The sequence below is a fragment of the Papaver somniferum genome, unplaced genomic scaffold (genome assembly GCF_003573695.1).
Source record: "Papaver somniferum cultivar HN1 unplaced genomic scaffold, ASM357369v1 unplaced-scaffold_76, whole genome shotgun sequence".
NCBI classification, from domain to species: Eukaryota; Viridiplantae; Streptophyta; class Magnoliopsida; order Ranunculales; family Papaveraceae; genus Papaver; species Papaver somniferum.
In genome coordinates, this window is record NW_020650526.1 from 223,428 (window position 1) to 236,144 (window position 12,717).

A 12,717-nucleotide genomic window follows, 5' to 3' on the forward strand; every position below is an offset into this window, starting at 1 on the left:
TCTTGACGTGTACATAATTGTACACCTATCATTTCCAGAAAACTTAAGTATAGGGGTAGCTAATGATTCTTTACATCACCATAAGAAGGAGTTAGAGTATTATCCCCCATATAATCTGTTTAGTATTGAATGATCTTATATAGACTGATTTGATGGTATTCAACATGCGAACCTTTCATTTCTGGACATTAAAAACTGCTAATTTGTCAAGTCGAGCCAGTTATACTTCTTTGTTTGCCACTCAAGTGGGTTAACATAAAATTTAAGAGCATGATGTGAACCATTTTCATACTTCCTTTCATATACTCTTTTTTCATTGTAGAACATCGTTTTTAAACACTTCTCGTACAAATTCTAATACCCTACATGGAAATAAAAAAATGATTTCATGGCTCACTCTTTGTTAAGGTAGGCCGTCCCGTATTATATATACTCTACAAAAAGTTTTGTCACATCCTTGATCAACCAGGTAGTCGTGGTTAGTTTGTCATCAAAGTTTAAGTTAATTTGTCACTATCTTATGCATCCATTTATACTTCGATTTTTAGTGCATTATAGATGATGGTATCAGGTTTTCTGTGCCTAGTCTCATCTTGTAGAGCTATCTGAGAGGGAATAGTGACTTCAAAATTTTGGTCATAAACTTTCTTACAAAGTAGTCCAACTACTCTTTTGGAGAAATTGATGATTTGGAGTATTATGAATCAATTTTGAATGGATACAGCCTTTCAGCCTTTCCTATTTAAATGGTCTTATTTTTTTAGTAGACGAAAGTCTTACCTAATTCACGAAACACTATTGCTGATTTAATTTGGTTTGAATTATGACTAAAAAATTCGTCCTATTTGGATTCAACTTGATGATTAGAGCGTGTATATTGGATTCCGATACATATATATCCCAACATTTTTAGGAATGATTACTGACTATCAACTTGAAGTTATTGATTGAGAATTTAGCCTGGATATTTCGATAAACAAAGCTATTTTCATTTTTGATAGTAGTGATAACGTAATTTTGGTTGCTACAGTTACTAGACGTAGGTTTAGTTTTATTGTTATTTAAGATGAAGATATGCAGTATCTGAGATACCGGGTAGGCTAGTCCCGATCAGGTTTATCATGGGTAAAGTACGTAGTTGTACACATGTCTCTTTTTAATGTGTACATTGTTATACACCTATTAATCATTAATGTGTACATAATTATACACCTTTTGATTGTTAATGTGCATATAATTGTACACCTGTTGATCGTTAATGTGCACTTAGTTGTACACTTGTTCCTCGTCAAAGTATGTACAAACAGATCTAGTAAAGTTTCATGGAATGGGTTTGATATGTAGCGCAGCCTATGATAAATGGTATAAGACTAACGCTAGCAAGAATGGAAATGGTGTCAATGGGTCTACCAGATGGCTGAGTTAGAGGTGTTTTTTAAGTTTTTTCATTATTATAAATAGTTTAATTTGGATTTCCTTAATTTTTTTTCTTATGTGTGTATTGATTCTTTTCATGGTGCATTTTGCATATACAACGTCCTCGTGCACCGACTCCTGCACCTCTACCGTCTCGGAGAAATGATATAGGCAGTAGCTTTGGTAGATCACAAGGAAGAGGAGGATATAGCGGCATTGATGAGGTTGTAGATCATAATGAAGGGGAGGATATAGTGGCATTGATGAGCGTCGTATCCATAGGTACCACCCTTATTTTCACTAATATTTAAGCATCAAACGGCTTAATAACGCATTTGGCATGTAATGCGTAAGCGTCCTCTGATTATTTAGGTGTACATAGTTCTACACATGTTATTCATTTTGAAGTCTAAGAAATTTGTGAAAACACTAATATATACATAGTTGTACGTACATGCTATCTTATTTAGGTGTACATAGTTTTCCACATGTTGATTAATTAGGTGTAAATAGTTGTACACTTGCAGAACTATATTTTATGTATACAAACCAAAAATTTGGAAAAGCATTAAGGTGTACAGATGTTGGATTTTTTATAAGTACGTACATAGTTGTACACCATTGTGCTATCTCAATTATATATGCATGTTTTTTAGAATAAATGTTGGATTTTTGTAGGTGTACATTGTTGTACACCAAATGTCCTCTCATGATTTTATGACCAAGGATTTTCATATGTGCGTACATAAGTTGTACACCACTGTATAATACCGATAATATATATGACTTGTGTACAATTATGTAGTTCTTGCACAACTAAGGTGTACAAACTAGTGCAAACTTATACTTGAAAGGATGATTTTTATCTGTGCAATGAAAAGCACTACGTGGTTTCTTACTCCTAAAATTATACTTGTATGCATGCTCTAACAAGATACTGTTATATATGCAATTATATAATATACAAGTTTGGTGTGTCCAAATATGTGTTTTGAGTGGAAATCTCACGTAAATCTGACTTTCAACTATTTTTATATTGAATTGTTAATGTGTACATAGTCGTACACGTGTCGATTCATAATGTGTACATAATTGTACATATGTTGAATTTTATGCGCACACTGTTGTACACCTGCTAGTTAATGTGTACATAGTTGTACATCTATTGATCGTTATTGTGCACATATTTTCACACGTTGATTTTAGTGTTAACATAGTTGTACACATGTATTGAGCTCTAATATGTATCAATTTGGTTTTCAGCATGTGACAGATTTGGTAGGAAGGGAAACTACGATTCTTATTTCTGGTATGAATTTGTTTTAGCTAATTATTTCACAATTTTACTTGATTTATCTAGTAGTTTTGAGTGTTATGCATGTAGTTATGTTTATGTTGTTATTATGAGATATATGTTCACCAAGGAATATTAGAGCCTTCTTTCTATGCTTGTCTTTTTCTTATCTCATATCTTAAATTTTTTGAGGTGAATGGGGATCAAATGATTGTTTAGGCATTAGATCATTAGTAAGATATAGGTGTCTAAAATTCTCAACCTTTTTGTTTCTCTTAATTGCAGGGGGAATGAAGGTCAAAGATGATAAAGATGGGTCCTCGCCTCATGCTTCTATGCTTGCAACCCAAGATGTTGCAACATGGTGATAGGTATTTGGTCTCTAATTTATACTTAGTTCTCTTTTTAATGCCCACCTTAATGTTGGTCTCAGCTGATAATATGATTTTATGCATTAAGATATGTTAGCTGAAAATCAGGTTTTATACATAATTTGGAGGGGTGTACATATTAGTGCATTAGTGAAATTCCCAAGAAAATGTAGATTTGTATGTGGTTATGAATGATCGTCTTTATGCATGTTTGTAGTGGTGTACATATTGGTGCAACTGTGTATATATTTTCCATGAAAAAGTACGTTTGTGTGTGGTTAACACATTTGTGCACATGTGTATATTCCATGAAAAGGTAGGTTTCTCGTGTTTTACAGCGTTATACATATTGGTGCACCTATTTAATTTTCATGAAAAAAAAGGTTTATATCTGATAGTGAATGATCGGCTTTATGCATGTTTTGAAAGTTATTTTTTTCTGTGGAAGTTGTATTGAATTCTAATATGTTTCAATTTGGTTTGCAGCATGTGACTGCTTTGTCAAGAATGAAAACTTTGGGTTTGTGCAGTTAGGCCCAAATGAAATGTGTCTCTTTAATTTAATAACTGCCTAAATTTTCGTTTCATCTCTTTATTTTTTTTTGTCTTTGTTTCTTATGTGGTTGGTGGTGAAAGGTTATCACTTTTTTTTCAAGTTCAATAACTGGTGTTATTGAGATGGTAGAACTCTGAAGTGGTGATCTAGGGAATAAATATGAAATGCCGATGGAATTGCAAAGATAAAATTTAAAATGTGTGATGTTGGTGGTACTGAGGAGCATGAATTTATGTTGTTGTTGGATGGGTAGTATTGCTGTAAAGAAGTGCAGCTAAGATTGGAAAGCTACAGAAATGGATAAAAAAATTGAGTTGAATGGTTGAGGTGTTGCAGTTGTTTGAAGCAGTAGGTTAAGAGTGGTTGAGAGTTGGAGCTGATGTTGGTAATGAGTTTGGGTTGTAAACAGGTTGTATTTTTGTAGATGTTTACATGTTTGGCCACCAATGTAAACTAAGTTTTTTAAATAATGAGAATTATATAGTCATATAGGTACTCTTTTTGTAGCTTTCGGAAAGAGCTTTCCGAATATATAAAGTTTGCGAATTTTAATTATTTTTTTATATTATTTAAAACTGCTGACATCATCATGAGTCACTTTCGACTAAACTGCAAATATTTGGACTAAATTGTAAACCAGGAAGATTATTTGTGTACTTTCCATAAAAAAAGACTAATTTGTACCTAGTTAAATGGGTTAGGTCTAACTAGTATATTTGGATGGAATTTTGGACTAAACCGTATTTTTCCCACTTGAAACTTCTAATTGATCCACCACATTAAACGATGCCTAAGGCTTCGAGCTTGTAAAGGCAAATCAACAACGTGCATTTGTTAAGGAAGAAAAGAAAAGGGAAACTCAGGCGCAGACCCAATAAAAATAATATTCTCATTGTCATGCCCACAATTAATTTTAGGTACCGTGACACCCATAATTATTTCCGTGACACCCATAATTAGATGAAATTATTAAAAATGTTTGCATGATGGATTATGCATCCGCATGACGGGTTATGCATCAGGGGTATAATTGGCAACGCAACTTAGATATAACATATCTAAAAATCCGCGCCTTGGAATCTTACAAATTTTATATCGTTGGAATTCTTTTTAAGAGAGCTACGCAACGAGTACAAACAAGAATATCAAATTTTTGTTTTCACGAAAAAATCGGAGGTGATCATCATTTTAGGAAAAAATTTCGAAAACTTGATACATAACTATTATGTAGCCACCAAAAAAGATGCATAACACATTATGCAGACGCATAATGAATTATGCAACCATTTTCTCCACTCCATAACAAATTATGCATTCGGATAACAAAGTTATGCATTTATAACAAGTTATATAACCATTGTTTTTGGTTAATTTTAGTGCGTCCATAAAAAAATTGATGCATAATACAATATGCATCCCGTATTTATGGATGCATATCAGGTTATGCATCTATTTTCTCGATGCATAAAAGATTGTGCAACAATTTTCTCGATGCATAATGCATTATGCAGTCATATTTTTGGATGGATAACAGGTTATGCATCCATTTTCACGACTGTATAACATGTTATGTACATATTATTGTAGGTGCATGACAAGTTATGCAACCTTATTTTTTGTTGGTTTCAATACTAAGAAAAAAGTAGCTGCATAATGTGTTATGCAACTGTTTTCTGGACTGCATAACAAGTTATGCAAAAAAAAAAGCTGAAGAACGTGTTTTGCAGCCAATTTCGAGAATGCATAACAAGTTATGCAACAAATTTTATAGATGCATAACCTGTTATACATCACTATTCACACCTCCATTTTCGCAATACTGCACACAATACATCCACCCAATACCAGTTGCACACTGCATCACCACCTCAGCTGCAATACCTCAAAACTAACCATTCTTGCACAATTGTCATTGCAACTTAGCTGCGCTTCTTCCTGCTGCTTTCATACTCTCACCGGCAGCATCAGAATTCGACCATAACTCCACCTGCAAGTCCTAACATTCATCTAAACAGTGCCATAAGCTTCAACAATCCTCATCAGTACCACCTGCAATTTCTGTAGCCACAGCATCAGTCTTCTGCGACTGCAATTTCTTTTTATGCGCTCCTCCTCTTTTCAACTGTTTTAGTATTTCTTTTTCTTCTTCTCTGTATATGCAAGAAGTTCGATATAGACAAAATAAACAACAAAAAGAAAATTCGAGCTCCTCTAATCATATGCACAAATCAAGCCAAAAAGATTGGCCAACTTCTCTCTTGAGGAGATACCGCACCACCACACTAGTACAAGCAACTGGAGTATTGTTGTGTTAATCGTTTAAAAGACAAAAAAACCTCCTCTCCTATCTCTCTACCAAATCCACAATGAAACCTAAAAATGACTTATTTTATCATCTTTAAACCAGTATGTATTTACTTGCCATACCCACTACTTTTCTTCTTCCCTGCCGTAGAGACTGGTTGTCGCCCGTTCTTGTGAAGAGGTGGGCCGACTCCATTTGACATCTTACGAGACGGTGATGCGGCAAGTGATGGAATTGAAGAACTCTTATTTACTGGACTATGATCTGAGATCCTTCCAGGAATTTTGCTAGGTTGATGAATTAATGGTGTTCGCTGGTGTTGAAGAGCTGAGAATGGAAATCAAGGAACGGAAGAATGAAGCAATGGCAAGATTGGTCTGTGTTGAACTGATTTGAGAAATTAGAATTGAAGAAAGGGGATCTGAGCTTTGGTGCAGAGATTGACGATGGGTTCACTGGAAATAGCCGAGATTGAGGGTTTGCTGTTGATTCGAGAGATGAAGAGTTAAGAAAGAGATTGATATTGTTGGTTGTCACTGCAACTGAATCAGAGATGGGTTCGATCTGAGTATGATTAATCGATGTTGTGGTGGATTGAGACAAGCTTAAAAGGGGATCTGTGGGTTTTATTCGAAATCAAAAGCAGATGGAATAAATTGAGAGATTATTGAGAATCAGAAGATGGGTGTTAGCCGTGGGTTAGAGAGAACAAATAAAGAAGAAGCTGTTGATAGTGAAATTGCAGTCGATTTCTTCCATCTCAAATCATCAATTCCACTCTCTGCTGATCTTTCTTCTCTGAATTCCATGGCCGCCATCTCAGTGCATCTCTTTCTCAATTTTCAGACAAATAAATAAATGAGAAGAGAATTCCAGAAACTATGGGTGTTGGAGTAATTTTTTCCCAAAAATTGGATGCGCGCGTGAAATTTTACGTCCTTAAATTTCATAGTGGATAAATCTGACAAAATGGATCTCACAGTAGTTTTCACAAAAGAAATTCTATCGGTCCGGTCACTAGAATCAGAGTGACGCGTTGGGAGGTCATGATGCGCACGGCTGTGCGCCGAAGTCGTCATTTCCCGGTTCGCCACAATTATTGTACTAACATCTTAGAGTTAGAGCTATATGCTAATTAAGTAAAAAATGTGTCACTTCATACCTATATAAGAACCATTTTTTCGTTATTTCATGCTACCAGCCTACCAAAGAATGGATATACAATATTATAATGGAAAGGGGCTTTAATTAGCTCCATCAATTTACATTGTAGTCATGTGCACAAATCCTCAAAACCCATGTACTCGTTATGCTCGATCGTATTGGTCATGTTTGCTATCCCAACTCCACCTGTTATAGATGTACGCAACAAAAAGAGAGCAAATATTCAGTACACTCAAGTTTCAACCCTCCTGTCGGGCTTAAAACGAGGAACTGCGGAGAAGCATTTCATAATTTCAGAATAAGAGTGCCAAGTATTGATCATTCTCACCTAGTAAGATTGCGCTAATGAAGATCGTGAAGACGAGAATGAAGATGATGAGAGATGCTCTTCCTAATACCGATATAATCTTTTTCACTACATGTTGTCCAACTAATGCAGCTAGAGTTGCCACTCCTAGGAAGTAGAGAGCTGTAAGAAAAAATAAAAAAAACGTTCAAAAGGAGAAGATAAATTGATGCTTTTAGAGAGAAAACAAAACCAAAAGAACACAACCGGCGTTGAGTAAGGTATGTGGTGGATTGATTCACTTACCATAAGGGACTGGAAAACGCTTGAGAAGATAGTACTCAACAACAGACATGGATGAAGAAAAAGTCATGGCAAAAGTAGCCGTCGCGGTTGAAACCTGTTTTATATGTATTTGTCAAACTTCGATCTGAGTTCATAAATTACAAGCTACTTCCCAAGAAAATTTGATTTTTTTTTTTTAATCGAGCATACCGCAACGAGAATGCAAAAAACAAAACAATAGGTAGGCATTTTCACCTGTGGAGGAATTCCAAGCTGCAAGAAGAGAGGACCCATAATGAATCCACCACCCATACCTAGTAACCCACCAACCATACCGGCAAATACGCCAACAAGTGCAAAGAAAACTAGTTTATGGACACTCCAATTTGCACCCTTTTCTCCTAAAGATGCAATCACTTTCTCTCCCTTGTACAATCCAACTGCCTCGTAGATTGTCACTAGTACTGAGACAGGAATCTACGTACATGACATGGATTCAAAAACCAAAGGAAAATGATAAAATTTCATTGATCAGATATCAAAAATTGCTCATGAGTAAGTACTCTTACCTGCAATGCAGATAGTATCCAGTAACTTGTTGAACAGGTAGTTGTCTTATTCTGTATCCAAAAAGCATTCACGAAAGTTCGTAATTAGTAATTGTTTAACGATCACCAAGCCCTTCGTCTCGCCTAGCGTGCCTAAGGTGCCCAGAAAAAAATGCCCACATTTTTGCGACTTGGGCGTTTTATTAGCTAGGCACCCCCTGCACGCCTCGCCTAGGGCCTAAGCGTGCCTAAGGCGCCGATAAAAAATGGCCCACATTTTTGCACCTTGGGCGTTTAGCTAGGCGACTCGGATAGGGTACTAGCGATTGACTTTGTACAAAAGTGTAAATTAACCTTAAGAATCTGCACTATGAGGAATGCAACCCATACAAAAACAAGAAGTCCAAGTTCCTTCCAATAGACATTTTCAAGAATGGGGACCTTCAATAAGTCCAAGGCAGAAAGTTAGTCATTGATTTAGCAGATCGATCGAGAGAAACATAAATTAAAACATACTACTCTATGTACTCATTACCGTAGTTCGTATTATCTCCTTTTGGGTGTTATTGCTTAATTCATCACATGGTAAATGATTATCCTCCTTGCCCAACTGATCACAATTTGACTCCACGCAACTGGCAGCCTATCAAGACCAAGAGATGGAAATAGATGAATACAAGCTAGAAACAAAAAGATAAATATTATTATTTTATTTATTCATAAAATTTATTTATTTGCTCGATTAAATTTTTGATCCTATCGAGTTTCGAACTCAGGTCACAGATGACTTTATTACTATACTATAGTGACACGGTAGGGTTCAAAGAAAAATAAAGCATATGAATATAATTTACCTTCTTTAATTTGGATTCCGTTTTCCACATTTGAACCCCTTTGAAGAATGACATGGTTGAAGTGGCTGTAGTAAGAAAAATTTCATTCAGGGCTCGTTTTAGGAAAACCAGTGTTTGATTATTTTATACAGGAGAGATGAGTGTGTAAGTAATTATAATACCAAGGAAAAGAATTATAAGGAGAATGGTGACCATCCAATCAGCAAAGATCTCACTGAGAATGACACCAAAACTGATACCAAGCATGAGCATAGGTTGCATAAGAAGTGTTAAATTATAGTCAATAACTGGCATGTCAAGTGTTGGATGCCTTCTCTTTAAGTTGTAATACACTGTTGACATAGCTGCGCCTGTTATCATACCTGAAATAACATAGCAACAAGAAAATCATTATTATTCTTAGAAAATTAGATAAGCCTAAGTTTAATCCATGACTAAGTCAATCCTACTTGACTTTGTCAAATATATAAGATGATTCATTTTCTGTATAAGATAACAGTTGCACCTGCCTCTTAAATATCATGGTCATGTAGTTCCCGACGGGTTCATAAATATATCAACAACCTCGCAACCATTATGTTTGGCCTTTATTAGTTTGCATCTTTATGGATGACAAAATAACTCGTTGGCACCGGCGCTACCACAGTCCCTACCTAGGGGTTGCCGGCCCTGCCCTTTATACTGCCAGAAACTGACATAATGCAAAAGTTAAGTATCTTACACTTGGATAATGGAACGGAAGATTTTGCATCAAACCCAATGATTAAGGTAAGCATTGGAACGTATATCCCACCTCCTCCCACTCCTCCTACGCTCCCGCATGCTGCTCCAATGAATCCAACTATTGAACCAACTATGATTTTCCAACCAAATTTCATTTCCTGCAACATACATATGCATATGCATGTCAATGATCAGGATATATGAGTAAAAGTTCAATGCAAGTAGAGCAACAACACGACATATGATTCACTGAATGTACTTACTGGCCACTGATGCCGATAACCAGATTGCTCTGACTCACTTAATAGATTTCTTTGATGATGAAAGTAATCAGCAGGTACATAATAATCATGACTACTACTATTTGATGATATTTCTGCTGCTGAAACCAATAACAAAAACTCTAAAGCAATTGAAAATGTAAATATCATCAAACCAGTACCACTACTTCTGCTCCTCCTATATCTGATGATCGATTCAGCCATTTTAACCTTTGGCTATAGACTTGAAATATTTTTCTTGTATCTCTCCGCACTTTTATAGTAAAACCGAGTACGAGTGATTTATATAAGATTCCAGAAGAAAACAATGTATATAGTTTAATTAGTATGAATGGGTGTCAATGATTTTGTTGTCTTCATTTGCTGATCCCGACCTTAATATCGTTTTATAGTTAGACGTGGTTTACATTCAGCCATGCATATCGTATATCGAACGTATTTATGAAATAAATAAATATGAGATTCGATTTTGGAAATCACATAAATCAATCGTGTCGTTGAAACTTTGGAGATCACCGTCAAGGAAATCATACTCAAAGGCAGTTGAAATCTGAGAAAATCTTCATGGAATCTTTATGAGTTGCTCGAGAAATCTTCTAATTAAATTCTCTGGGTTTCTCTTTTTTAGCATTTTTTTTTGGGTCTTGTTAACTTGTATACCAGTATACAAGTTAACCGGAATATTATTGTCTTTAAATTACATGGCGATTATTAAAATAGGGTCTTATTAACTTGCGTACCCGTATACAAGTTAATGGAATATAATTGTTTTTAAATTACACGGGAAGTAGAAGCCGGCTATTAAAATAATCATAATCTAGCTTTCCCTAAAATTGAGATTTATGTTCCACAATTACCCCTGCGTGTCCCTTAATAAAGAATAAATCTAGACGTTTCCTCTTCCTTTATCTCTCTTATTTTATTTCCTTTGTTATCTTCTCTTCTCCATTTCTATCTCACGATCCAGATCCATTTTTATTTCACGAAATCCTTCGTCTCCATCTTTATCATACTGTGAAATCTTTGCCATTTGCTCCGAAATAATTAAATAATGATGTCTATCTCGACTTTTTAAACTTCATCCTCAATTTTTCCACCATCAAAGATAATCATAGGGTGGGTACTATAACTTCTTAGAAACAAGATCATACCAAATTAATTTCGACACCAATGACATACAAAAAGAAAAAGTACGATGAATCAAGGGAAAAGGAAAAAACAGAATTGGGTGTTCATTAAATTAAAATTATAATAATTTCTTTACAGAGCATCTTATCAATTCCATTGATTTAGCTGAAATATTTATAGTCAAAATCTCCTAGCAGACTTGGGTGTTCATTAATTTGGCACTTGCCGTTTTTGTTTCTTCAATTGCATTGAGGAATTGAGTGTGTAGTGACTTACTGTTTTTGTATTTGCTTGGTTTGATTTACACGGTTTTGAAAAAAAAATATGTTTGCGATCTAAATCTCGGTAGATTAGAAATTGTAATCCCGTCGAAAAATTCAAAAGTATATGATTACAATCCAATCACCACGGCAGAAAAGAAGAATTCTTCTCGAAGCTTCATAAGAAAAAAAAAATCAAAAGTATATGAATAGAATAAGCTAAGAGAATGATTTACAGATGACAGGATTTAAAAAGAACTGGGCATGGGTTTATTTCGTGTGGTTGTTTAGTGGGTCGAGATCTCTTTTACCATCACTTCTCTGGTTCAAGGATCAAGCATATCAATCAAAGAAGATTAAAAGGAAAAGAGAAAATAAGGAAGAAGAGAAGACTGATTCTCACCTAACAGCTAGCACTTGCCTTACACGTGTAGATTTAGGGAGTGAATTAATTTAATTGAGGGTAATAATGGAAACAACATATGCTTACGTTACATCTGATTTTTTCCCGAAAAAAAATTAAAACTTCGTGGGAGTTCAAGACAAGAACTTAAATGCTTAACCTATATACGGGTATACATGTTAAGAGGACTGTTGTTTTTTTTTTTTTTTGTACTCTCGGATACTAGTATCTTTTTATTTTTTTCTTCTTTACGATTCTTTCTAAATTCTAATGGATGCATTTATGACTTCCTACTTTATCACATACCATAACTAATGGATGTTTAAAGTAACCATCAGACACCTCCATCGTCATTCAAATGCTTCTTAGATTGAGCTATTCTCCCATCCGTCAATTAATATGTATGGCATTTTTTTTAGTTTTTAATATATATATATATATATGATGACACCTCTAACATTGCAGCTGCTGCTGTCTGATAAAAGAAAAAAAAAACATTGCTTCTGCTCACTCATCACTTTCCAACTGAATCCTGAAAAATTGATAATGACAAAACGGGTAAGTTATGGCTCGAGTATTGGCTCGCCTAAGTAAGTAAGTATTATTGTCGCGCCCAAGATTAAGATTTCCTGAAACCAACTAAATCGGTTTCCTGAACCAACTAAATCATTGTTTGAATTTGAAGTGAATCGGGCGAGTTACGCTCTGTGAATCGGGCGACTAACTCAGTTTAATTTTCTTCGTCAATCTTCGTTTTTCGGTGCTCAACTTCATTAATTTCAGGTGATTTCTATCCAAATTTCTTCTTGAATAAGGTGTTTCAGGTGATGTGTAATCATTAAA

At 35.0% G+C, this 12,717-nt stretch overlaps 1 protein-coding gene across 1 annotated transcript; it reads right to left on the reverse strand.

Annotated features, from left to right (window-relative positions):
* Window positions 1–5,235: 5,235 nt before the first annotated feature.
* Window positions 5,236–10,343, reverse strand: LOC113344467 (sulfite exporter TauE/SafE family protein 3-like). The gene is made up of 11 exons (XM_026588438.1): window positions 10,066–10,343; window positions 9,801–9,960; window positions 9,241–9,441; window positions 9,080–9,144; window positions 8,761–8,868; window positions 8,580–8,666; window positions 8,247–8,297; window positions 7,933–8,154; window positions 7,699–7,792; window positions 7,435–7,575; window positions 5,236–7,292 (listed from the first exon to the last, which is right to left on the reverse strand). The coding sequence occupies exons 1-11, from the start codon at window positions 10,285–10,287 to the stop codon at window positions 7,216–7,218; spliced, it is 1,428 nt and encodes a 475-aa protein (XP_026444223.1). The 5' UTR covers window positions 10,288–10,343; the 3' UTR covers window positions 5,236–7,215.
* Between the last annotated feature and the right edge of the window lie 2,374 nt (window positions 10,344–12,717).

Coding starts and splice junctions, on each gene's coding strand:
- LOC113344467 (XM_026588438.1), bottom strand. CDS start 10,287: ATGGCTGAATCGATCATCAGATATAGGAGGAGCAGAAGTAGTGGTACT. Junction 9,961..10,065: donor GTTATCGGCATCAGTGGCCA/GTAAGTACATTC, acceptor TGTATGTTGCAG/GAAATGAAATTTGGTTGGAA. Junction 8,298..8,579: donor TCATAGTGCAGATTCTTAAG/GTTAATTTACAC, acceptor TTTTGGATACAG/AATAAGACAACTACCTGTTC.